Below are 27,273 nucleotides of genomic sequence, written 5' to 3'. Positions count from 1 at the left end.
GAGATTGAGTAACTTAAACTTCACAGAAGGGTGATGGCATGTCAAATGGGCAAAACATGAAGCAGAGCAAGTTATCTCAGGCTGTCTGTGGAAAAAGCTGTTGTAGGCAAGATCTTTTCAAGTTATTCACCTGTGCTGTATCTGTGATGGAGTAAGGTTTTCCAGAAAAAAACCCCAATGCATTATTGGTGATATTAGAATTAATACAGTTGTATGCAGATGATAATATCTTAAAATTTGCCACACATTCTGCCACTTTTTTTTCATTTACACTGCTAATGGATATTCTTGTAGAATCTTTTCTATCAAAATGGCTACTAGGAAAGCATTGGTGCTTAATGTATGATGCACCTGAGATGGAGAAAAGTACAAGAGTGTTACTATCGTAATGATCTCATAATTGCTCCGGGCTGTTCAGGATCAAGACAGAACTTTCAGTTTTCCAAGGTAAGAACAGTAGCATCAGAGGTAACCTCTGGAGAACCTTGATAAAGTAGATTGCAACTCTATGGGTGTTGCCATTCCCACAAGTCTTTTGTTTCATGCTGCTGTCTTCAATCAATGGGCTGGTGTGAATTATTATTATTAGTGCAGACTTTATCTTGATCATTCTGCTGTTGATTGCCAGCATCTTAAGAAGATTCAAATCAAAGAGCTTACCTTGATTCAGTGTCCTGAAAGATATTTAACTACTGGGCAGGGTGTGGCATCCATGGAGACATTTAGCATCTTCAGAACCATAGTGTTATTCACAGGAAATATTTTTGCGAAAGCTAATGAAGGCAATTGTATGTACTCTCATTCTGATCAGAGTTCAGCAAAACTGCACCTGATCATCACTATTAATTCTTTGTGTGCTAACCAATTGGTGGATGGGGATAGAAGTGGTCTGAAGAGTATTTTTTGGATTAGCTTGGGAAGTCTTTTGTATTAACAAAAGAAGCAGCTAGTCTTATTCATCCAGATAAGATCAAGCTCCTGGCAATAGCTATCAAGTATTTAATGAATTTAATTAAAATTCGTGCATTATTAACATTTCCAGCTGTGATATTGAGTGACTAGCAATTTTCAGATACTTGGAATGAGTAATGCCATTGGCTTTTCAGTTGCTTTTGACATCAGCCCTTTTATAAACCTGCAGTTTTGCACAATCAGTGCTGTGGAGCCTCTGTGCTGGACGTAGCTCAAGAGCAGCTGAATTATGTTTTCAGATGTTGTGTTTTTTCTTCTCTTTTAATCAGACAAGATGTTGCTGCATTCAGCAACTGCCTACTTTAGCTTCTGTGTCATTATTAGTATGTTTTAATAGAAGCTGAAGGAAATGTGAAGCATGCAGTTCAAGGAATGTTGTAAGCAGTTATATGATCTCAAAAAGCTTGGTGTAATTAGATCTTCATCATGAAGCAAGATTGAACATTCAGGCAAATTTCCATCCTTAGGTAGTGACTGATTCAGATAGTGTTGCTCTCCAAGGAAGCAGTATTTTCGTGAATAAGAATTTTGCCAGCCAGCAAATGGAGGAAATAGCAGTCCCAGCTATTCCCAGCCTCAACAGGCTGATCAGAAATCAGATACTGGTGATCAGAAGTTAAGGATTTTGTTGCTAGTTTCTAGTTTGTAGAATGTAATGTGGTTTAATGATGAGAGAAGGGGATAGAAACAGCCAGTGATGTGAGCCTTGAGTATCTTTGTAATGGCTGTGCTAGAAAGTTAGATGATGTTCTTGACTCTGTGTCATGAACTAGACTCTGTTGTGACTAAGCTTGTAAAGATTAGCCTGGAAAATAGGAAAGGAAGGCAACAGTTCATGCTGATTACTGAATACCTTTTTGGTATTTCCATTTACCATCTTAGTCAACAAGACCACCTATTAGAAAACATGTGACTGAATGTGATACACATATTTCTTCATTCTCAGCACTAACGGTATGTCTTTTGAGAAAGAAAAAATAGTTGGAATAGTTTGCTTGAAAATTTATTTGTTGTTAATATTAATAAGAAAATAGTTTTTTCTTAGACCATACAAGTTTTGATATAGATGTCATTTTATGTTAAGAATCTAATAAGAAATCTTCACAAAACTTTTACACATTATATTGATGTAGTCATTCCCTCAATTTACAGAAGTGGGAATTTGAGGATTTTAGAGTTTCTATTCACTGAACAAGAATTCAGTAATATCTTTGTTGGCTTGTTTAATATGCTTTAATCAAATGACCAGTATTATTATATTATATTAATATATATTATAATTATATTATATATAATTATATTAATTAACTCTTATATTTTATATAAGAGTTAATTGCAGCCAAACTATCAACTTTTATCCAAAAGGGCACGAGAACCTCCCTATCTGGAAGTGATGTATGTGGCTTAAAACATACTTAGTGAGAGGATGTCTTTGAATTGCATGTTGGCAGTGTGTCAGTGAGCATATTCTTGTTATTTGATAAGAAGTTGGAATAAGCAACCATTATTTTTTAATACTGTTATTTAGGTTTTGATTTTGTCTTTCAGTATAAATATGTGATATATACATGTATGGTTATTCAAATTATTTTTTTCTGTTGTGAAATGGTGAGCTAACTCTTTTCATAGGTCTGCTTTGAAGTCTTAATTTAATAACTTTTATTAAAGCTAATAATATGATAAAGCTAAAGCCAAATAATCAAACAGTTATAGAACTATTATACAACTATTTCTGTATCTTTGAAATCCATGGGCTAAAAGCTCTAATGATTGTCTTGAGCATGTATTTCAGCAAATGTGATAATCAATGACTATCTGCAGAAAAGGATAACATTGTGTTCTTTTTAATGAACTAACAATTTCATACAAAAAATTCAACAGTACCACTGCTTAGAATAAAGGGATACATGTAAATGAGGCTAGTACTGAAATTATATTTAAACAATGCTGACAGTTCTTCTATTGTGCCCATTAATTAATTTCTCAGCATCAAGGTTCTCTGGGAATGAACTGTAAAAATAATTAAAATGATACATGAGGTAAATAATTTAGAAATTCAAAGGGTGAAATAGGTAATTATTTTAGTAAATATTAGTCATGCTGCTTAATTGTGCTCCTTTGCCTTTTAAAAGCAGGTTACTGAGAAAGTATGACCTGGTTTTGATTCACATCATGTGCTGAAGTTCTCCTCCTAGGTGGAAAAGTTGCCATATTCTTTTTTAATCAATTGTGCCTGTCCCTATTTCAAATCAGTAGTCTGCTTAAAGCAGTTTAATATTTATGTAAAAATATTTTGCCTTACAGCAAAGTAATTCAGATTTAAATCAGTTGCAGCATATTTTTGCTAATGATCTGGATTTAGTTTGTGCTTTGTGAGTTAAATCGTATCTTTTAAGTAGAATTCTGGAAATAAAAGCAGTGTTGATTTTGGTGTAACACAGCTTCCCTTGTTTTTCCACCACATTTTTAGCCAACTAATTGGCATCGAGTCACTACTTGAGATGGAATTTAAATGTTTAAGTTCAAATTAGGTTAGTGGTTTCAGATAGAATTAATAGGGTCTTAATTAGAAGGAAACTTCAAAACAAATTTCTTTCCAGCTGGATAATCATGTCTGAATAATTGACGCCTAACTTTAAGCCTAGTTTAAAATAAAAGAAGCCTTTGCTTCTTTCTGTCATTGAATGGTGAAACAAAGATTAGATTTAAATTTTCGTATCCCAAATGTGCATACCTTTGAAAATGTTTTGTCTGGAGCTTTTCAATCAAATCTACTATGTAACCTATTAAAAAAGAAATAGCTGCAGCTTTTAGAAAGTGTTTTCTTTAACTTCACCTGTGTCTGGGAGGCAACCAGTCAGTCACTTTTGAGTTTATCCTTACCTTACTGTTCCTCCGCCTTTCTGTAACAACTCAGTTGGTACTTCCATAACTTCATGCATGCAAGAGGGATTTTAGGTTTAGGTGGGAGAATCTCAGTAAATTGAAGATGCAAAGTTAATTTTCTGGGAAATGGCTAGGGGGTTAGACTTTTCCAGCATGTGGAAGTTTTTGAAGAGGCTGTTGTTGGTGGTCTCTTCTCGTATCCTCTTAACAGCTTGTATGATCTGACTGTCTAAGCCTTTTTCTGAGGAAAATATTTGGAACTAAGGGGTGTAGATAAGTGTGGGCTTCAACTTTATGTGCATTCAAGAAACAAAATTAATTGTATGTTGTGTTTCATGCTGTTAGAGGAAGTAAAGGGTATAGTGATGTTCAGTGTTAATTACATGGAGATTCGCTGCTTTGAGTCATTACACTGCATCATGGTTTGGTAAGATAATTAGGAACCATATTAATGGCTCTAACCAAAATACTTTGTTCTCTAATACATCAGCTGTGGTGAATGAAAGAAAGTATAGCTGTAAGTAATCAACTGTTCTCTAAAACCTAAACAGTGTGAATTATCTATTGTTATTGATGAGGGCTTATAATGTTACGTGGCTGTTACTTGTTAATGCACTAAAATCAGCCTGGAGGATTTCCATTAGTTCTTGCTGCTGGTTCTCCTGTTCTGGTCACCAAACAAGTTTGGAGTTTCGGATCTTAAAAACATAGAAGTAAACTTTACAGAAAGTAGGTTTTTTTCTACTTGAGAAGCCATAAATATGTGTAATAGATTTGGGGTTTATATATCATCCCTCAGCATTATGTTGTTTGTTGTTATCTAAAATGGCAGCGATTGATCTATCTTTGGCAGAATTCACGCTCATGTTGCCACGTCCGTGGTTTTGCTATGTTCATCATAGACATAACTAGTAGGTGAAATGAAAGTTGTTTGCCTTTGCTTTGTAGAAGTTCAAAGCAGCAGATTAAGTAATAGTTTCTCCAGTAAGTATAAAGAACAACTCATGGTCACTCTTCACTGCAGATGAGAAGAAGCTTATTAACATGGGAAATTAGAGAGAAGAAATCATTATGCTTTTTGATCGTTTTACTAAACATAATGCTTCTGTGTCTGTCTGGGTTCTTTTCAAAGTAGTTTTGGAAATAAGTGTTGCAAAGTGTTCTCCTTGTGAGCAGTGCAGCATCTTCTCGCATTTGTATCGAAGGCATTCTCCAACAAGACTGCATTACTCCACTTTCTTCTGTAAATACCCAATTCTTCAAGAAAGGATGGTAGGGGAGTTGCATAAGAAGCTCCATTCATTTGCTAAGATTGAGCAACATTTCTGTGTGTGAAGGTAATAAACCACCATGCATGAGGAGAAAAATAGCTGTAAAGGAAAATCACATTTCTGTATTGGATGTGAAGGTACCTCATTGAGTGAGAATCTGCTTGACATCCTAGTCATGACTGAACTCTTTAAAAACTTCATGGTGAATTCTTTAAATGAACCAAATGAGAAACATTGATTTCTCTCCCCCCCCCACCCCAATTTATTCTGGAAAAGGTAAGAAAAAAAAAGTCAAATACCCACTTGACATTTTGAATTGTATTTGAATTGAGCATATTAGCAAGTGAAGAGGGCAGTAATTTAAACTCCATTCTCAAAATACGAGGTAATGTGGAGATTTATATGAAAGATGCTTCTTAAAACTAAGCAGTTGGAGAGTAGATAAATCAGGTAAATTATCACTAGCATCCATTTGTATCTGATATTGATTAATATTCTTAACATGAATTTTGCATGCCAGCTGGAGCATTCTAACAGGGCAAGATATTGATCCAAAAAAAATCCAGCAATGGTCTATGTTCTTCGTGGCTGGGATTTCACAGTAGAGATTTATATCACAAGTCATCTTTTAGGAACTGTTGCTAAGTTGGTGTTGACTAAATCAGAGGGGCCAATTACTAAATTGTTATGAAACCTGATCTTCACGTATTTTTCAGCATAAATTTACCAAATCTAATAGAACATTGTAAAATAAATAATTTTTTTTAACATGCCTAGCAGAATCAGGAAATGTGAACACAGTTCTTGTAAAGGTTTTCTTAAAATAGCTCTTCTATGAGGGACTTAGTGAGCTCTAAGGATTGAAATAATAATTTTTGCATTGTATTTTGGCTGTGACAGGTACTTCTAGCTTACTGTTATGACCTGGAAATGTTACTTTCCATTACAGATTTTGAAGTGCTACGAAATGTGTTTGGATCAGATTTTTTTTAATGCAAAGATCAAACCAACCCATAAATTTCATGTTAATTGATGGATGTTTGCATTAGAAGCAGCTACTTGTAAACCTTACAAAAAGTGAGGGTCTATTTTGGTTTTGTTATTTTTTTAAACATGAAAGATCCAATTTCATTGCTGTGTTTATTGTGAGATTAGATTCATCTTAGACAAGTGCTGTTGGTCACTTATTTCTTTTAGGATCATCCTCTTGGGAATAGTCATAGTGAAACTAAAGTAATGACAGAAGACAATCCAAAATGTGCACACTCAGCAAAAAAAAGTGGTTTAATACCTATTTTTACATATAACTGTGAAAAGCTTTTTAACATGTATAATGACTAAAATATAAATTTTAGCACTACTGAATAATCAAAATTTCATTATATAACTGACTGTAAAACTGACAGGTGGGAGAAGGTTATGATCCTACCTGAGTTGGTGGGTTGCTGTGTACAATGGAAATTGCTGCAGTCCTCAAACTATTCCAGGATCTTTTAGAATGACAAGATTAGGTTGACTTCAATTCAGTGTTCTCTAAGCTTAATCATAATGTTATTTCACCATGACTAAATATGTCATTTTAAGAAAATGTTGTCATGATTTTTATGGTGAGAAATCACACCTCACAAAGCTTTAAGAGCCAGTGAACACATGTTGATGTAGAATATTGAGATTGCTGAAAACAGTGAAGAAGGTTCTTCACTAAAGGTTATTAAAGAAGAAACACAGCTGTGGAATTCAAGGGAATGCCCTTGAATAATTGCCTGAAAGATAGAAAACAGGTAGTAAGAACAAGCAGACAAGTTTCAAAATTAAAGGATATAACGTCATTCTTTTAGAATTTGACATGAGGCTTAAGCTCTTTCTACTGAGGAGATTAAAAAGGGATACAAGAGCAAGTGAGACAGCAAAGTTTGCTGACAACACCATGTTATTAAGAGTAGTAACGGTGAGAGGTGGACAGCAATGAGTCACGTGTTGCTGTTAACAATCAGGCATAAATAACAGGTGAGATTTCATGTGGAGAGGTATAAAGTGGTATTGTGCGTTTGGACAAATCCAAGCTTTATTAGTATAACTGTGGGCTTCCAGGTAGCTTTCTACAGTCAAGAACAAGAGGAAAATATGAGCTCAAGTAACAGTCAAGAGTGGAAAAAGAAAAAAAAAAACAAAGGCTAGAAATTACTGGGAAAGAAAAGGAGAAAAAAGTAGCATTATTCAGCTACAAGAGTAATGTTCTTTTTGCAACTTACATGCTGTATATAGTTTGGACCTTATTTCAAAATCAGAGAATTGCAGGAAAGGATGCTTAAGAAGGCTGAGCAAAGATGGTGGAACTGGTACATGAAGGACAGTGGAATAGACAAAAAAATTCTAGTCCACAAAAGAGAAGGAAATATGAATGGACTGAAGAAAGTAAACAGGAATTGATTATTCATACTCTTTCAGTGCAATAACTGAACTATTTTGAATGAAACTAGCAGGTCTTAGGTTTAAAGCAGACATGATATGTAGCATGCACTTGTGTTTTGGAATTCTTTGCCACAGGACTTAGTGATTTACCAAAAAGCTTAGAGTTGCAAAAAGATTTAGGAAAACAAGCGAACACAAATCCGTTAACACCTATGTGAGCATGAAATCTTTGAAAGTTGGAAGTGTGTTCTGGAGAGGTACTGCTATATACTTGCTCTCCCATGCTCTTAATCATCTGCTGTTGATCATTCCTGGTGACAGGCTAGTTACTGTGGTGGACCTCTCTGTGGTCATGGTGCGTTTCTTCTCAGATTGGAACTTCATGTCTCAGTTTTGACAGTGCATTGAGTCTGTGCCTAGGAAGTCAAAGGTCCTGGCTGATTGAAAAGGCAAAACATATTCCACTTTCCCTGCTGTTCATGTGCTGGCTTCTTTCTCTTTTTCTGCCGTAGATTGCTTGTATAATTTGGACAAAAATATTTAAATCTCTTTCATCTCTACTGTCTACTCTCTGTAATGCAGAAGAAATGGAGGTGCTTAAAGTTGCTTTATTTGTACATAATCATTGAGTGTTTGGAAGTCCTTGTGTCTGAGACATTGTTTGAGTGTGAAATGTGGTGGTTTAATACCTAACCCTGTCAAAACTTCATAGCTTTAATTATACTGAGTACTTAAATAATAATCATGTATTGTATTTACTTTATCAACAAATATAATAGCATGAGGTATTACCCTCCCTAAATCTTAAATTATCCAGGGTGTGGGAGGCAGCTTAGACTAATCACCGACTAGACAATAATCAGTCTAGTCATACAACAAAATTTGCATTCTTTCAGTGATTGTCTAATTCAAGAAGTTTGGGAAGTGCAATATAGAGTATGCCTTCCATTTCAGCTGCAGAGGAGATACAGCATTTGCAGGGCAATGAGATATTTGTGATGTTAACAATCTAAATGATTTTTATTGATAATGACAGATGGTTCTTAGATAATGTGCTCTGAATTGTCTGTAATATGTTCAGAATAAGTCTTCTAGAAGGTTGTACATCTGTCTTGAGATCTTTTACTAAAATATTTAAATCAAGGTCATTGTTTATACTTGATTTTAAATAGGTTTTAGCTGGCAGTCTGCATTTCTGTACATTTAGAGATCAAACTGTTTGTAACTCCAAAAGCTACAAATGGAAAAGTATAATAGGTAGCAGGTGTTAGAAAAGGCAATTATGCATTAGCTGTTTTACTCAATTTCTAAAACTGTCTGAAACTATCCATTGGAAATACTTTGTACCTAGACTTATCTCTGAAGCATGATGAATTTTTAAATCTGTAGGGGATATGCATTTTTTCTCTAATGAATTGCATATTTAAACCTATTTGGTTTCATTTTAAAAAGCTGAAGAAAATTACATTGGTGGAAAAAAAAAAGTTGAACAAAAAAATCACAAGACAAAGTACTTGTTCTTATGTAATTCGTGATAATTTTTCTATAGTTCCTTACAAAAATTTTCAATTTTCAGTATTGCAGGTCTGGGCATTTTTGCTTTTAATTATTTTTTAAGTTATTTATCTTGACTTTTTATGGGAGAATTTTCTTTATTAAGTGATAATAGAATGAATTCTTAGGTTTAAAATCAGATCTTAGGTTATTATCAGAAAAAGAGAGTACTTTGATGATCTAATTTGACTACCTATGCAATGTGGTTTTGTGAGTCACTATAAGAGAGAGCAAAATAAACAATTTTGCCAACAGCTACTGTAAATTGACTTTCAAAGTTAAAATGCTGCTTTCAGATAGATTTATTTAAACCTGTCTCCTTCTCCCATGTGCTTTTCAAGAAATTATGTAATATTGGAGGGGTGAGGAGGTGTAAGAAGAATTAGTATATATTACTATGAAACCAAGTTCCTCTCAGTTCTCTCTTTCTTGCTTATATCATGTAATTAAAGTAGTCTACACCTTTATTATATTTAGGTGGGGTAACATATAATCCAATACATCTAATATCCTGATTAACAATTGTTATTTGAACTGAAATTTTTCTGCCTATAGGCTATTCAGTCTTTCTACTTCTTCATCTGCAAAAATGGTCTTACTTTTTCTTATCTACCCTCTGCAGTAATTCTGTACTTTAGTTTATGCGTTCAGCAGTCTCAATCCATTTTTGTTTGCCTTCATCCCACAACGGTCATTTCTCTTCTTCCCTGCTTTTCTGTTTGATTACACATGCTCAGGCCGGTGCCGTGATTTTCAGTTACGCATTCTTTGAAGTAGATCTATAGTTCACACAGATCATAGTTCATCATGTAATGGTGAACTGGGCTGGTTCTTGCTCTGTCAGAAAGTCTTCACTGGTGACAGCTCACACTTCAGAGTGGGCTTCTGGAAAGTGTGTTGATGTTTTCTTGTACAGACTGTGGACTTAAACACAGTCTGTTTTCATTGGACATTACTTCCCTGTTTCCTTCCAAATTTGAAGAAAGGTGATCACTTATAAGATTATGTTGTATATCCAAAAAAAATAGAAACTTCATGTATGATTAAAGGCTACTACATTAAAAGACATTTTTAAAATTCGTATTAAAAGTGAGAAAGAGGTTGCAGTTCAGGCTGAGAAAAATAGACCACAAGTACTGTTTTTATACTTAATTTTTAAAATTTTAAAATATTTTGCTCATTTTAGAGATAAAAGTTTATAAAATATTATCAAAGGCTGAATTTAAAAGAAATACTTCCTGTTCTGTGAATTTATTTACACAATATGGTAGGAGGAGGTTTGTTTTCTTAGAATTAGCTCCTTGCATTTTTCAGGGTTGTGTTAGATTATTTAAATATTATCACATTAGTGTCTGACATGATAAGTTGAAGCAGCACTTGGCTTACAAGTATGTCTTCTTGAGATACTATTTTATGCTTTTATATATATTAACTTTCCATCCCAAGAGAAATGTCTACACTGAAGGAAAAGACATGGATTTTTCAGTAGAACGGTACTGAGTACATGATTCTGTAAAATGCTAACTTCAGTATTGTAAATTGGACTTTACTTTGATTTTTCTGGTTAAGACAAACTCTAGGGAGTTTAGTTAAAATTACCATATGCTTTCTCTCTCCTGGGATTTTACAATGTTATTTGAGTGTTTTCCTAGAGTAGGAAACATATCACAGGATTTTATGATCCAAATATATCTTCTCTGCTTCCAAAATTAGCTAATTCTTATTTTCAGTTCCAAGTACACTTTTAAATTTAAATCTTCCCTCCAAATAATTGGCAGTATTTCTTTTCTTAATTCTTACCAATTTGGTGGACCAGATGATCTGTAGTTTCTGTAGCTGTTAACAAGATGTTTGTACAAACCTCTTGTAGTACACTGCTCTTTTATCAGATGAAGGTAGAGGAGAAGGAAAAGTAGCAGGGGAATACTTTTCCTTCTCCCCTTACGATAGCAGGGAAGTTTTAGCACATATTTTAAATACCATGTTCTTCTTGGTTAAATAGTAATAAAATAGATATTTTATAGGTGTTATGCATTACATAAGAAGTTGTTTCAATTCACTATACTTGATCACAATACTCTATTTTTCTAAAGAGTAAACTGCAGTTTTGAAATACCAGCAGAGACTATGAAAAAACTTGCTATATTTTAAAAGTGCTATAACTAGATCTTGTAAATTATATAGATATCAGCATTTAAATATCTCTACATTTGCCAGATTGTGTAGTTTAATTTTATAATTATTATTTTTAAATGAGATTTTACATAGCACTAGTTCAGTCATCGCATTGATAATTTAATATCATAATTATTTTTTCAGTTCTCAGTGGTATAGAAAATAAAAGCTAAGATTGATTTGGTAGTATGAGAAAACTTAGTGATGTCTTTTAAAAATAGGATCACAAATATTTCTGGACTCTTAGGTATACTTATAAAATACTAATTTCTAGAGGGAATTTTATAAAGTGACAGATTCTGCTGACTGGAACTAGAACCGAAGGCTGCAGATCTGAATGGAAAAGTAAATTGTAAATGTTTCATGTTACAATGAATAGATTTTTTCCTTTAGTGAAAACCTCTAATTCAATTGAATACAGAGCAAGTTGTTTATTTTTAAAATGCTTAATAATTCTCTGTAGCAGAATTTATAGTTCAAAAGCTACTACTGGTAATAGAGTTTGCTTCTAATAATGGAGATGAAGCATTATGTTCATGTCACAATGTTGAGCTGGACAGTACAGTATTTCATGCTATATATAAGCTAATGGGTAACACCAGAAAAGGAAAGCACCATCAGTAAAGAATGAATTTAAATGTGAGAAATGGATGCATACCTCACCTCCATCCCTGTTATAGATAATAGCTATGAATAGGTTTGGCATAGATGAAATGCAAGCATGTTTGTAATACAAAGAGAGACAGATATAGCTGACATTTGTAGTTAGTAGTGAATGTCATAAAAATACCCTTGGAGTATATGGTGATCAAAAGTATTATTATTTGTGTATTGAAAGGGTGATATATTTTTATTTTTTCTAGTCTGAACCAGAGGGTTTTTCTCACTTCCATTTGTACGTCTGTGCTGCCTTCCTTGTCAGGTGGAGGAAAGAGATCCTGGAAGAGAAAGATTTTCAGGTAAGTGAGGGGAATATTTTTTTCAAGCACAGGGTGGTATTTCTTAGATTTACCTTCCTAACATTACTTGGGGATGAATTTAAGAGGAATAGTAGCAATTGCAGCAAGACTGACAATGTCTTACTGTTAGTTAGAGTTGCTCCAAAACTGTTGGGCCTGAAGTGATGTACTATAAGCTGTAGGAGATGTGTTTTCTTTGTCCACTCTGGGAAAAAAAGGATCTTGTTTTAACTGAGGCAGACTTTGAGAAGATGATTTCTGGAGGTGCTGTTACCTTGATATTTCACAAAGAGATTTTCTGAAAAGGTAATTGGATTTTTTTTTAATCTTAAATGCATCACGGAAGTATTTATTTATAATTTCTCATCTATGTAATATAACAGCTTTCTCTAACAAGGTCATGTTAATTCTTTCAAAAAAGCTGGGCAAGCAGTCTCTTAAAATAAGGAGACTGTTTTTCAGTAGGAAGTAAAAGGACTTCAGGCCCCTACACTTCAAAACCTTACATTTTTCAAGCAAAGAGCATATCAGGAAGTTGCTTAGAAGAGGGTTTGAATATGCGAGGTAGGCAAATCATTTGCATACATCTGTAGAAGTTCAGTTATTTTTATGAACTGGTGACAGTTCACTTTCATAGAAATGTTTATATTGGATTTTATCCTATGATAACACGTTCAATGCCTGAAAGGCTTTAAAGTCTTGTTTGGAGACTGAATGTAAACAACCCGTGCTGTGAAGCCCCCACCATTGCCTACCCTGGGGAAATGGCCCATTACCAGCTTATTTTTCTCCATCTGACTGAACTCTGCGGCCCTGTACAAATGAACCATTGTGCAAATTTGTGCATCACTTCAATCTAGTTTATCTTTCTTCATAAAATGATTTATTCAGAGTACTTCAGTTGTTGTTGCCTATCTTCACAATAAATTAATCCCTAAGGGCACAACATAACAGCTTTAATTTATACTACCTGCTAACACTATCAGATTTTCTCAGTTTAGGGTATTTTGTCAAAAACAACTTTAATGTTGATATCCATGCCTCTCAACTACAATTGTTCACTGTTAATCCTTCCTGTTAAATTTTTCCTGTTGTTTTCTTGCACGAAAAAGTATAATTTTCCCCTCACTACTGAATCTATTACAACTATGCTTTAAGTACATAATCCCAAGGTATAGTACTATGAAGATTTGTTGTCCTTACATGCATTCAGATTTGTTTACTTATTTAATAATTAAGGTAATTTTTTCGGTTTAATTTCTTTATAGGCTATGTAAACTAGACTCTAAAGTGTAAAAATCAGAAACACACTTGGAATACATTTATCAGACTGCTTTAGCTTGCTTACAATATAGAAATGCAATTAGTAATTTTGAGGATCTGTAGACCAGTGCTAGTTTTATCACTGTCATATGTTATCACTAAACGACTTGGCCTTCTTTATTGTGTAACATGACCTTTTAAAATGACTAAAGTGTTATCAATTCTCTAAATGATACTTCTGTCCCACAGGCAAGAATAAAATCCATTATTCTTCTGCTTCATTAATAATAGCTGTAGATCATTGCCTAGTCTTCAAAGTAGTAGCTCAAGTAATAAGCACTTAAACTACATTGGAAAATCGGGAAGTTCAGTATATGCTGTTGGAGTACTATGATTGCACTGAATTCACATTATTGAGAAGTCGTAGCTATAGTACATTTTGTGCAGAAGATTTTTATACCGTAAACTGTATCAAGAATCATATACATATAGTAATTTCTCTTGCACATTGTGTGTGTTGTATTTGTTTTTCTGCGTATGACAGGAATAAAGGAGGTCTCTCCTAATTGTCAGTCAGAGGGCCAGGTTCTTTACTACTAGCTGTGAAAACTCCTGCTCTTCTTTTACATGTCTGTTTGACCTCTTTCAGTAGAATTACAAACCTCACAGGAATTTTAAGTCAGAATAATTTCCCCAGAACATCAGACGTGGCGATATGCCAGATGAGACACTGATCAGGTTTTGAATCAAAGACCAGTTTTAAAGGACTTGGTTATGCAATACTTTTATTCCTACTATTTGATGAAGTATATTAGCAGTAATGTTACAGACAGGACAGTGATAGAAAATAGTCTTTGGAAACAGATATTTTAAGAGCATTCTCGTAAGTGTGTCTTGCTGCAGCTAAGCAATCAGTAAAAGTTTGAAGTTCATTCTTCCTCATATGAACGGATTACTTGACTTATATACCAAATTTTTGTCCCTCAATAATAATAGTTCCTTATTACAGACACCATGTGTATGTCATTCTTGCTTTGGGGGCTTTTTTGTGTATTGTTGTGTAGCAGAGAAAGAAATTCTTCAGTGAAAGAAGTTAGGCTGACTGGACTCATACTATAGAGTGATATGACCTGAAAATTTCTTGGTATTTGGTTTGTATCTGTAGAATTAAATATTAAGATATCAACAGAAGTAAGTTTTGGGGAGGGAAATAGAGGAAGAAATAAAGGTTCCAACTCAGGCCTCCAATGTTCAAATATTCATGTATCTATATTATATGTATATATTATAGCTGTACATGTATGTACCTAAACAGGTGTATATATAAACACTTGCAACACAAGCATATAAAACTGTGTTGATTCTCTGCCATATTTTTCATGTTTCAAATAACATAAAAAATCATTTTTTCACTGTAGGGTGATAAGTCATGATAGAAGTTGTCATTTTTGAATAATTTGAACAAGTTATTGCTCTCACTGCTATCTATTTGGTTAAGTATAAGATATCAGTGTAGATCTCATCTGAAATGTGAGATTTGCAGGTTAATGTAAGTTTTACCAAGGACAAGTGAGGAGGAAGGTGATGCTCTATATATAAATCTCAAGCAATTTGCGTTACGTGTAGAAGTTTTCCCATGTTTCTGCCTGATGAAAACTGGGACTTCTTGGCTTTTCAGAGAAAATTCCACACCACTTCTCCATTCCACGTCCTTATAAATTGTTCCTGCCAGACTGTTGTAACATACAGTGGAAACAGAGAACAACTATATCAAACTCCAGTGCCCCAAGAGAAAACATCTGATTTTAGGAAGAGGGGGGAAGTGTCAAATGGTTTTGTTTTCCTAGGAGTTTATAGTTGCTTGCATTTCCTGCTGCTTAATCTTTCTAGGAAGCTTTGATCCCATTTTGGAATTTACTACTTAATGCAACGAGCTGTGTGATGCAGTGCTATGTAACGAGGGCAAAAATTATTACATGTAATTTTCAAATTCCACAGTGTCACTTTTTGATAGCAGTGAAACTAAACCTACATGTTATCATGTAATCAAAGATTAATATTATTGAAAAGTGTGAGGGTTTTTTAGTTTTCATTAGAACTTGTTATTCTCTCACAGTTCTCACTTCTAGGAAGAGTCTTCTTTACCTAGACAAGATACCCTACAAACCCAGGTACAGAGAGCTAGTTTGGGTAGTTCTGTAGCTCTGTTCATATTTCAGATTAGCAATTTATACTTCACATGTGGGGGAGCAGGGAACAAAATGTGCAGACAGTAAATGGAAGACCTTTTGATCCTGCCTCAGATTTTCCTTTGTAACTGATGTGATGTTTTATAGAATCAAACAGGTCATACTTGGTTTATGATGTTTCTGTTGATGGTATAAATATTCTGTGTTAATTTACTGGTTCCATATTAATATCAGATTAAAAAAAAAAAGAAAAAAGGCAGTAAGTTTAATATAGATAAAAATACAATTTTTAAAAATGTGATAAAGTATGCCTTGTGAATGAGAAATGTGAAATTCATTTAGTTTCTACTATCTAAGCTTAAGTAATTAAACATGCAAGTAATGAAAACCTTTCTACTTATCAGCATGTCTTAGACTTTGATTTACTTTTATTCATTTTCCTACCTACAGCCATAATTCCAAAATTCTCCTGAATTCTTGAGAGATATGAATGGTTGATGCTCTCAAGTGATAAAATATTCAAGCACAATTTTAAGCATATTTAGAATTGAAATATTAATAGAAAATATAACTGTTGAGTTTAATGGTGTCACGTACAAGATATCTGAGAGATTTGTAAGGATACAGGTCTTCAGGGACGGATTCAGCTGTTGAACTGAATATAAGATAATAGTAACTATTATTAAGTAAGTAATAGTTAGACGGATACTGGTTTATTTGTTAGATTTAGTCCAAATTTCTAGTTTAAGTAAGTTATCATTTGTTGACATAGCTGAGCTGTAAAAATATATTCAATATGCTGTGGTAAGGAATCTGTCTTTTCTTATTCATGATTCTAAGATATAGGCTTTTCTGTCTGTCTAACAGACATTTTCACCCATGCTGTCATCAACTCACATCTTTATTACTGCAGTGTCCTTTTCCTTGACAAGTGCATTTTTACTTCAATTACATTCACCCAGACTGCAAAGAAGCTGTAAAGATCATTTTTCAGTCCACCATTTTTTCTTACTTTCTTGCTTTGCATCTCCCTTAGCTCCCTTTCCTTTGTAGCACTAAGGAAAACTTAAGACACTTTGTCTTTCAAGGCATTTAATGGACTAATACTGACACCTTGCATGTCATCTCAAATTCAGCATTGAGATGCTGACTACCAGTTTATCAGCCAGTGATGAGAGAGCCTCATCACGCACTTGAGCTCTCAAGAAAGTATCTGTGCTGTCTCCCAGGTGACCACCTTACTTAAATGGAGCACCTAATGCACGTATTCAGTTACTTTTCTTTAAATCCTTCTGTTAAGTTCTGGGTTTTTTGCCCAGAATAGATTTGACATGTAGACTTGAATCTGTTAATAGCACAGTCACATTGAATAGTTTTTTGTTGCTTCTTTTTACTTTTATGTGAATTTGTTGTCTCTTGTTTTATACTTGAGCCATAAAATCTTCAGAATAGTGGCTGTGCTTTATTCTGATTTATATAGTAGTTAAAATAATTATTGTTTAATTATTATTTTAGATAAGTACTAGGAAGTAAGCCTTATTCACCTCATTACCAAAGTGAATGCATGCACAATTGTGCATTATTAAAATTATTAAAATTTAGATATATGCTGAATAACAAGATGCTTAGAAGACCAATTCATACTGCTGTGTATATAAGTAACAGGCTTTCATTTAAAAAGTTTAATATTAATATCCTTCCTAGCAATTATCTACTCTAGAAACATGTCAGATATCAGAAATGTGATTTTTTTCTATCTTTTTACACTGAACTACAGTATTACAGGTTTCATTAATCTTTTGTGATTTTGTACCTAGTTTATAATGTAAATTTTTAAATAGTTACTTTTTCTGCATGAAAGTACAGGAGTTCTCTGTTCATATTATATGAGGCATAACTAATAAATATATTTTAATTTAGCTTCTTGGTGTGTACTTTGCTAGAAATTTAATTTCCATTGCTACTGCAGGAAAAATAAATGTTTCTGAATTAAAGGAAAAAAAATGTTTCTGAAAGGATTAGTTTTTTGATTAAGAGGAGTGTTTGCCCTCCTTCACTGTGAGCTTTATGATTAGATGATTTTGTGGTTCTGGACCCTGCACCCTCACTTTTCTGTGTATGGAACCTAAGCGGGTCTTTTCTGTGAATGTACTAAAACCTGTAAAGAATTAAGGAGAGTGAACATGGAAATCTTTCTAACTTTAAAGAGCTTGTCTTCTAACATTACTGTGATTTTATTCCCTGCTGAGAGCACTTTTGGAAGACGTTCAATATGTTGTCATGTGTTGGCAAGAAACTGGGATCTCTGCTGTTTTAGACTTTGAACATCATAGCTAGCAATCTAAAGTGCGATTGCTCCTTAATCTCTGAGTACTGGTAGCAGACGGCTGGGATTCAACATTGTTGAATCATTTATGTTCTGAAGAGCCAATTTACAATAATAAAAGTACTGACTTTATTTTTGCACGCAAAGTGCTTGATAAACAGAGAATGATGTGACTGGAAAAGGGTTAACTGATCTGTTAACAACCCTCCTCAACTTCATCAAAAACTTCAGCATATTTTGATTATCATGAATATCTTGACTTCACATGTGAGTATATTGTAAAGTAAACACGGAGATGGTTTGACATGCAGTCTTAGAAATATAAGTTTTGTCCCACAGAACTTATTATTGCAAAATTTTAATATTCAACTGAAATATAAAAGATAAACTGTATGTCGTCCTTCTTTTAACTTGGAGAAACTAATGGTGCTTGCCTTGTACCAGGAGGTGGACTTGCCCTCTGTCTAGAAGTTACTGGAAGATTCTGACCGGTTTATGTAGTACACTAAAAATGACCTAAGAAAGACGGAAAAGGAAATAAAAATCCTAACACTACCCTTACTTATCTCTAAAGTTTCAGTGTGGCTTTCCTTTCTCTTTTGGTGAGATTGTAGGCCTATTTTTCCTATTTTATATGTAGTTTTTTCTCAAAGCTTGGCTTTAATGTGCAAAGCTGAGAATGAAAATCATTAAAAAAGTAGCAACAAACAAAAAACCCCCACTTTTTATTTACATTTCATACAGCTAGCCATGTGCATATTTTTACACCTAAATTCACCTCTTTTTCTTTCTTTTGCTTGAGTTTATAGGCCAAGAGTCTATAGTAATAATACTCATGCCTGGTACTTTAAAAATATTTAACAGATTACAGTAACACAGATAAATTTTGTAATATCTGAATTTGGAATGTGCACCTGTTTGTGTTGCCCTCTTTCCATCTAGTTCTCTCCCAGAAGTCATATTTACTCCTCAAGATATTTGGAACTGTTGTACATAGTAAAATTGCAAGTACAGTGGTATTGAATTGCAAGTAGCTTAAATATATGTATTTGCTGCTGAAACTCACGAGTTACTTTGTAATATGAACTAGTCTAATATTATCAAAGAAATCACAGGAGTCAGTGAAACAAAGCCCTGCTCTCTCCAAAGCAGTTGAGCAAAGCCAACTCCTGGAATACCTAATTACTGCAGCCATGAGTTATCTAGGGAAATCTGTCTATATTTTTTTGTAATGAAATAGGTTTGCCAAAACAGGAAGACATTTTCAAAATCCTTCCTGAAGGAGATTAGCTCCACAGGGTCAAGATACTTTATCAGTAGAACTTTTATATGGAATGCAGCATGAAAAGTAGGAAGCTGAAAACCTTGGTGATAAGAAATAGGACAAGAGTCTTTAGCTTTCAATATTGATATAAGTAGGATAAATATATCTTCTCAATTTCTTCATTTTTTATAAATATTTATAACTGTAATCTTTGTTATGAGTGTTGAGATTTAGTAACTTTTTTTTCATTTTTACTCTAACCTTTTTTAAGTGTAATTCCAAGGCACATGGCTTTTACCAAGTCATTTATTACTCAGGAGTTTAACAAATCTGAAAATCAAGGTACTGGGACATAGTAGCAAGTGCCTTCTACCTCAGCACATTAGTTAAAAGTATCTAAAAGGGAACAAGGTACTTCACTGTAAAAGCTGCAGTGGCTCTTTCTAGAGGAAATGTGTAAGATGTAAGAAGTGTTTTGCAGTGAATGCCAGCTACTCTTTCTTGCAAGTATATGCTTGAAGAGCAAAGGTCTTAGAACTTATGTCTTTCGTCAGAACAGTTTGGAGACATATTTTGACTCATTACACACAAGTATCAATGTGTAATACTTTTACATTTGTTTACTGTTTGAAACAAAAATCTTCAAAAAGGGATATAGTAATTTATAATCCTGAATATTCTGTGTTTTCTTCCATGTGAATGTTCATGCCATTTCAAACATTGGATTTCATCAGCGTTTTTCTTCAGTTAGTTCCAAATTAGTTCCTATATGAATAGTTGGCTTTTTGTGATAGGGACTATGTTGCAATTTTAGATGATACATCAAATTAAAAATTTCAAATGTAAGCACTGCAAGTGCAGATTTGTGCTTGGATACAATACACTGCAATTCATTAACTTCTACCCCTTCTTTCATGCAGAACAAAATTTTTAGTAACAGATTTAGTGTATTTGACAATTGAGTTCATTATACCATATATTAGTAGGACAGAGTTCTAACTACTGTTTCTCTGTGTCCTTCAAAAAAACGAAAACGAAACAACTATATGACGTGAGCAGTCATTTCTATTTTCTAAATCAATTATGTGTGATATTAGCTTACGTCTTCCTTATTTTTCAATATTAATCTTCTAAGTAACAAAAAAGGTGTTAACCAGGTGCATGGTTCAGTACAAATACTATATGTAGATATGATTCATGTTACAGAGACCAGTGAGATTGAAAATGTGTTACCTTATATACCTAGGCTTAAGGTTTAATGAAAGAAAGCGAATCCTGGGAGTCAGGTCTAAATTAGAAATAAAGTCACTTTTAAATTACATTTGCAGTCAGTGGAAAGGCCTAAGTGCCAATCAGTCACTTCTGATCTCGCCCTACCCTCTGCAAATATTTATTTCATTCCACTAATTACAAAGGAACATGGCACTGACAGAAATCCTACATTTAATGATCCGAATATTAAATATTCCGTAAAGACTTCCTTGAAGATTTGAATGTTTCCTGAAAGCCTGAGTCTTGTTTCTTGCAGTGATTGTTACCAGAGATGTTGCCAGTAAGGAGGAGGGATGGAAGCTCTGCAGCATCCAGGGGCAAATGCAGTGGAGACTGCTCAATAGAGGGAAAGAGATATTGAACATACTTCCACTTGTAAAACTTGCTGTCGTGTGGAGAAAAACTGTGGACCATAGTGTTTATACAATTCATATTGCTTGCAAGATCCCTTTACATTCTGAATGTTTTCATGGAAAAAATATCTGCTCCTTTAGCAAGCCTTCCATCTTTGGGACAGTTATTTGACTCCTGAGAGAATCCCAAGCCCTTGCCTTTATGTACAACTCTGTTCTTATTATTTGAGTTTAAGGAATTTAGTGTTACAGATTTGAATACAGTTTGTTTGTGTTGTTTAGTTTGTTTTTTTTTCTGTAGGAAATGTGTCCTTGTGGTTGTAATAGGAAGATAACTTTAACTCTTGGTTACTAATTAATTTTATCCTTTTCCTGTAACTGAGTGTAACCTAGATTGCATTTTTATAACTTACAGTTATTCTGTAAAATCATACTATGTTTTGTATATTCTTGCCAATAATTGATTGGTTTTAAACCTTTCAATTACTACCCATTTTGCAGTGACTAATTAGCAGAGCAACCTAAAAAAAAGGGTATTACCAACATATCACTTGGTTCCTGACCAAGGGACCAGTTTCTTCAGAATCAGAATTTCTTGAAGAAGGAAATAGGAAAGATTGCAAAACAGAGAGGACATGGAGAGTTACCTGAAAGTAGAGCTTCAGAGATCATTCCAGCAATAATGACACAGTAATAATTTCTGTCTTGAACTCTGGGTATCATAAAAACACTAGGATCCTAACTCTTTCGTCTTGTAAAGCTGACTACCTAGTGTTGCATATCTGCAAAGTTCTGCAGTTTACAAGAGTCTTTATTTCATTATGCTCCCTGAAAATTGCATATTTTGAATGTGATTAGATTGAACCCATTAACCTTATGGTGTAATTGGTCAGCTATTCATATATGCCCCAGGAATTAATTCTCAATATTTAATGGACATTGCCTGGTGAAATTTGTGCTAGATGAAGTGCTTTTTTTCATTTTCATTAATGTTGTTGTTGTTTTAATTGCAGGAAAGTATTTAATATGGCTGTATGTCCCTTCTGTGATTGTTTTTGTTGAGACTTGTCCTTGCAGAATGAACTGCCACCCAATAAATAGGCCCAGATGTAGCAACAAAAATGAATAACAAATGCAAATTTTGAATGAATGAGACTGGCCTGGTCTGAATGTAGTGTAATCATTGCTGTTTTAAAGGAGGTTTCTTTTTGAACACTGTTACGGAAACTCTAATTTTTGGGTCCAGGTATTCTGATGGGATCCTAAAGCATTCACACATAAGATATTTAATGATGGATAACAACTTATTCCTGAGCTGAAGAGCAGTACTTGAAGCTTCACACGTGCTTGCTTGCATATATATGAAGTCTACATATATCAGGTGAAATTAATTCTAGTGATAAAGAACCATTACAAGTTTCAGATAAAGTCACACAGAACTCTATTTCAATGATTATACAAACATACAGGCATGTTTTGCCAAATAAAAGATTTAGCTAGTGATCACGTGAGGATAACAATTATATTGTGACAGTAATGAGAGTTTTTATTTTTCTTTCATCCAAAGAGTCTGTATTTAGCCATGTGTGTTCTTTATATCTTCAGGAATACCGTAGTTTGGATTTTTGTCGTTCTTCTTACAGTGCATCTTTTGCAGCTCTATTTACCCTCATGTGAATAACAGCTAAATCTCTTATCATTGAAATAGAGTTCTGTGTGACTATATCTGAAACTTGTAATGGTTCTTTATGACTAGAATTAATTTCACCCGATATATGTAGACTTTATATATTTTAATATAGGCAAGCTAGTGTTGTTTCCTCTTAACATGTAGTTCACCATCTGCTTTGGCTCTGACCAAAATGAAGTCTCCCATCATAAAGTAGTGTGATAGCAGCATAAATATAATGTAGTAACAGCATGAATCAGCAGTGGACTGTTGTGGCTTTCCAAATCCTTACTGCAACTTTGCTATCTCAACAGAATGTTAGAAAGTAAATGAGGTAGTATTAGGGTTGAAGTGGTTCCAGTCATCGTAAGTAGCCTGACTTTATGCTTCATTGGGGCTGAAAGGATGCTGTTTCAGCCTTCAGTCCTTTCTCAGTGTTGCCGAGTGTGTTATCGTTTCCCTTGTGGCAGCATGATCGCTCACCAGTAAGTGAGACACTGTAGGTCATGAATCTGAAACTGTAGTGAAAAAATTTGTCATTTTATTGCCTTTATTTATGTTTCTTTAGAAAGAAATTCAATTAAAATTATTTTGGATTTTTTGGCTATTTGGATAGTCTTGGATATTTATTTTTGCCTCCATGCAGATTTTGAATACTCAATTAATTTTTGTTAATATATCTGCAGCTGTATCACGACTCTTGCTATTAATGGGCTTGTTCTCTTTGTGGGTAGAGTATCCAAAGCTTTTCCTAATTTTCTGGGAGACTGTAAATAGGGAAGCTCCAACATATCAGAGGACAATACTGTAAAGAGACTGTGGTTTTACAGTGACCACAGTGTGTCCAGCTAACAATAGTAATAAGAATTATTAATATTATCTGCAAAAATAATTCTATGTTAATTTTCCTCTATGGATTTTAATGGCAATCTTGTAACATGTAAGTGCTTCCTGTATCTGTGACAATTTTTGTTTATCTATCTCAGAAGACACCATGAATAAAATAATATGTTCATGAAGACAGTAAAGATACAGCTTTAATTATAAGTATTAAATTCTGTCAGCTATAATTAATATCGCTCTAATAATTATTACTCTATTTACTTATCCAGTTTCCTTACTATCAGTTAAGATCATATGAAACTTTTTTTTCTTCCCAGGGTCATTCCTAACAGCTTCATTTCTATCTTTATTTTTGAAAAGTGAACTAACATTGATAGATGCAAGTGTGCAAAATAACAATTTCATGCTGTGGTTTATTTTTTTCTGTACATTTAAATAGCTTTTAACAGTATCAACAAAAATATAACACAGCATTGTACCAGGAAGACTAAAAAAATATTTTTTTTGTTAGTCTTGTTCCAGAGGAGGCTTGTCTGGTGAGCATCTGTGGAAGTCAGTAACTGGCATGATGCTATTCAGCATTTCCACTAACAAAGTAGTGCATAATGAAAATATGTGGATGACACAGATTTACCATTCTGACAAAGTGAGGAGAACAGAGCAGTTAATAAACAAACCTTGACTCTCTTGTTCAGTTGACCTCTTCAGGCAAGCTGTATTTTGATATAGTCAAATGAAAAATTTTTGCAAATAAAGGAGAATTGGAATAGGTTATACCTCTGGAGTGTGAGACTGTACCCAGAGATGTGTGGCTCTGAAAGAGATCCGTAGGATTGGCAATGCTGACAACTCTCTTGACATGAACTCCCAGAGTGATGCTGTGACACCTGGGAGTGATTGGATCCTTGAATTAATGAACCTAAGAGTTTATTTTGCCTTTTGCTGGTTTTCTTTCTTTGGCAATATTGCTTCTAGTTTTGATATCTTAAGTCAAAGACATAGAGAGGACTCAGAGAGAATGACTGAAGTATTAGAAATAATAATTTGTCAAAAAGAGAACCAATAGGTGAATTGATTAATATTGAGAAATTTGATATGAAAAAAATCCCAAGATACTAACAAAGTAAGTTATGAATTTCTGCAGCTCTTAAAGATTTCAAATTGATGTTTTTCCTGGAATTTAAAAAGTTTAGATTTAGTTCCTATTATCCACACAAGAGGTCAGACCAGGATAAGTAATGGTCTTTCCTGGCAGTATCATCTGTGACTGTAGGAACCAGCCCCAAATTTGTGTTGTGTATCTGACAAATAATACTGCCACTGACATACATGGTTGCTATCATATATAGGTACAGAAAACATCTGAGGCTCTCACAGTTGTTGAAACAATTAGAGAATGATTTGGCCTTAGAGTATAATTTTGAAATGACAATCATCATTCTAAAACATGCATAATGTTTTTGCCTTTACACAAATGCCTCCTAAACATTCTGGTATCTAGTAATTTTTAGTTATCCTTACCAACTGAGAAGAACACAGTGTTAGAACAACACTGCTGTGGTAAAAGGTGTCAAAAATTGTGATTCTCTGTAAAGGCTAGTAGCAGAGGAAAAGCGCTATTTTGTTTAAAAAAGGGTTAATAGTTGTTGAGTACTCGCTGCTTTTTCTCCGTATTATTTTGAATTTTTATCACCATGTACGATAACATAATTGAACTCTAGAAGCAAGTTCATTTTGTTCTGCCTATGAGTTGTGTCCTTCCTTGTTGTGGAAGCCTATATGAAGTAAAAAGAAATGCATGTATATTTTCTGTTCAAAGCTCTACAGCTCTGAGGATGCTGGGACTAAACTCCTTACAGATCCAGCAGTGCGTTTAGCGCGCTGGGAGGGACACATTGTAGAATTGGGGTCCCCCCTAAGCTTCACGTGTTGTCAAGAGTTGTGTTTGGTCTGACTCCTGCTAAAAGAAGGGAAGGATGTGATGCCAAGTGTGTACAATCTGGAGAGATTTCCTGTAAGCCTTTCTTTATGGCTTGTACTTCACAGAGCTGCTGTTACTATCCAAGTTATAAATCAAATCTTCCACACAATGAAAATCTGATTTTATTGTCCTGTGAGTTTCTAGAAAAAGCATTTTCTGATTCCTGTAAGGTATTTTTCTCTCATCAACAAATATTTTTATTTATTTTCAGTAAATACCACGAAGAAATTTCTGCATTTTCTCCATTTCAATATAAAAGTATTTTCTTGAACAAAGAAAGAATTCTTGTTCGTCATGAGCAATTTAAGTGACCTGCTAAACTAAATGCACTGGCAGGGCTTCCATTTAGTTAGTAATTCAGAGCTGTCACTGAAGACATCTCTCTACAAAGAAAACTGTTTTCTTTCCATGTTTATTTCTTTAGCAGAAACTGCTGCATAACGATATCAGTTATTGGCCTTATCAGTGTGTAACCCTGGAGAAGACTAAAATCACAGGAGCCTGTACACTTGACAACCAAACTCAATCAAAACTACCGATAAGAGAACAAAGAGGAACTAGAAGCTTTTGGAGTATGAGCTAAATAATAGGATGAAATGACATATGCCCTTCTTTGAGACAAGCAGATGGAGGAGGATTAATTTTCTTTCTTTCAATTTTCTGTTCTCTCTTATGGTTTCCTAAATGCTGGTACATGTAGATTTTGCTATCTTACAACAAAATTGTCTCATTGCAACTAAAAGACAGTAAGAATAATAAGAACTGAAATGCCTATTGTTTTGTCATCTACTTGTAAACAACTCAGATTTAAATTTTTTCCAGAAATGCCATTATAGCAGATTTACTATTACTGTTGTAGCCTCCTAGTTAGCTCTTTCAATTGCCATAAAGAGTGAAGTCTTTGCAAATGACAGCTCATTTGCTCTCTGTAGTGTTTTTTTGCATTAGATATCCCTTTGCAAATATAGTAAGAGCTCCCATTTATCCCATCCTAATTCATTTTCTTCACAGTAGCATTTTCTTGCTGTTAGCTGAGCAAATTACAGTGGTTGCATCCACTCCTCAGGAGCTGATTCATTAAAGCTTTGTGTTAACTTTTTTTCCTCACAATTCTTACACATCTTGCTTAGTTTCAGGTGCTGATCCGCATAGGTCAGCAGGTTAAACAGGGGCATCTGAAATCCTTAATAGCTGTTGTTCTCTACCACATCCTTTCTTAAATATTGCCATCCCTGAGAAAAGATGACGGAGCATAGCACGGAGCTGCTTTGTAATTGCCAGCTCACAGGCAAGCCTGTTAGAGCGAACTGAAATTGCCAGCATTAATATACCTCTGAAAGTTATATTTCATGGAGCTGACGTCTTTACTCTCTTCTGTGAGAAAAGGCCACATCTTCCAAGCTGTGCTATAGTTTCCTTTCTAGGAGATTATTGTGATAAATACAGGAATTCTTCCTCTCATCTGCCTGCTAAGGAAGAGATGAGGGATGTCATCACCATCGGTAACCAGACCATCAAACACTTATGTTATACCATATAATGCATCACTGAAGTGTTTATCCATTAGAATTGTTAGTACAGTTTTGACCGTACCCTTAAACACCTTTTGGTCATGTTTATTTATTTTTAAAAAAATGGCATTTTATTCATTATAAAAGAAATAATTTTGTCAAAAGTCCAATTCTCTGAAGAAAATGAATTTGAGTATAATGTTGTCCTTAAAGCCCATTTGGTTTATGTGTGGTTTTGATTCTTTGGATAACCCCTTCAGACAGAATTTTTGAGGCTTTTCTCTGAATCTCTGAAGGCAACAAACCTTTTCTTAATGCAATTTGAATTTCTACAAAACCCAGTGGGTGTAAGAAGCCAACACCAGGGAGAAAT

At 34.1% G+C, this 27,273-nt stretch overlaps 1 protein-coding gene across 2 annotated transcripts in view; it reads left to right on the top strand.

The window, feature by feature from the left end:
- Positions 1-27,273, top strand: part of TBC1D22A (TBC1 domain family member 22A) — a 152,988-nt gene that overhangs the window by 113,368 nt on the left and 12,347 nt on the right. The window contains exons 12-13 of one of the 2 annotated variants that reach the window (XM_027679260.1): positions 12,134-12,229; positions 23,931-24,122. In XM_027679260.1, coding sequence (XP_027535061.1) covers positions 12,134-12,229; positions 23,931-23,948 — 114 coding nt within the window. In that variant the 3' untranslated portion in view covers positions 23,949-24,122. Of the gene's footprint in view, positions 1-12,133; positions 12,230-23,930; positions 24,123-27,273 lie in introns of those variants that run through there. The other variant, XM_027679259.1, reaches the window with a different exon arrangement.

Source organism: Neopelma chrysocephalum, unplaced genomic scaffold (genome assembly GCF_003984885.1).
Source record: "Neopelma chrysocephalum unplaced genomic scaffold, ASM398488v2 Primary Assembly neopelma1_45, whole genome shotgun sequence".
NCBI classification, from domain to species: Eukaryota; Metazoa; Chordata; class Aves; order Passeriformes; family Pipridae; genus Neopelma; species Neopelma chrysocephalum.
The sequence above is the reverse complement of the archived record's forward strand: the minus strand, read 5'-3'. Positions and strand labels throughout refer to the sequence as shown.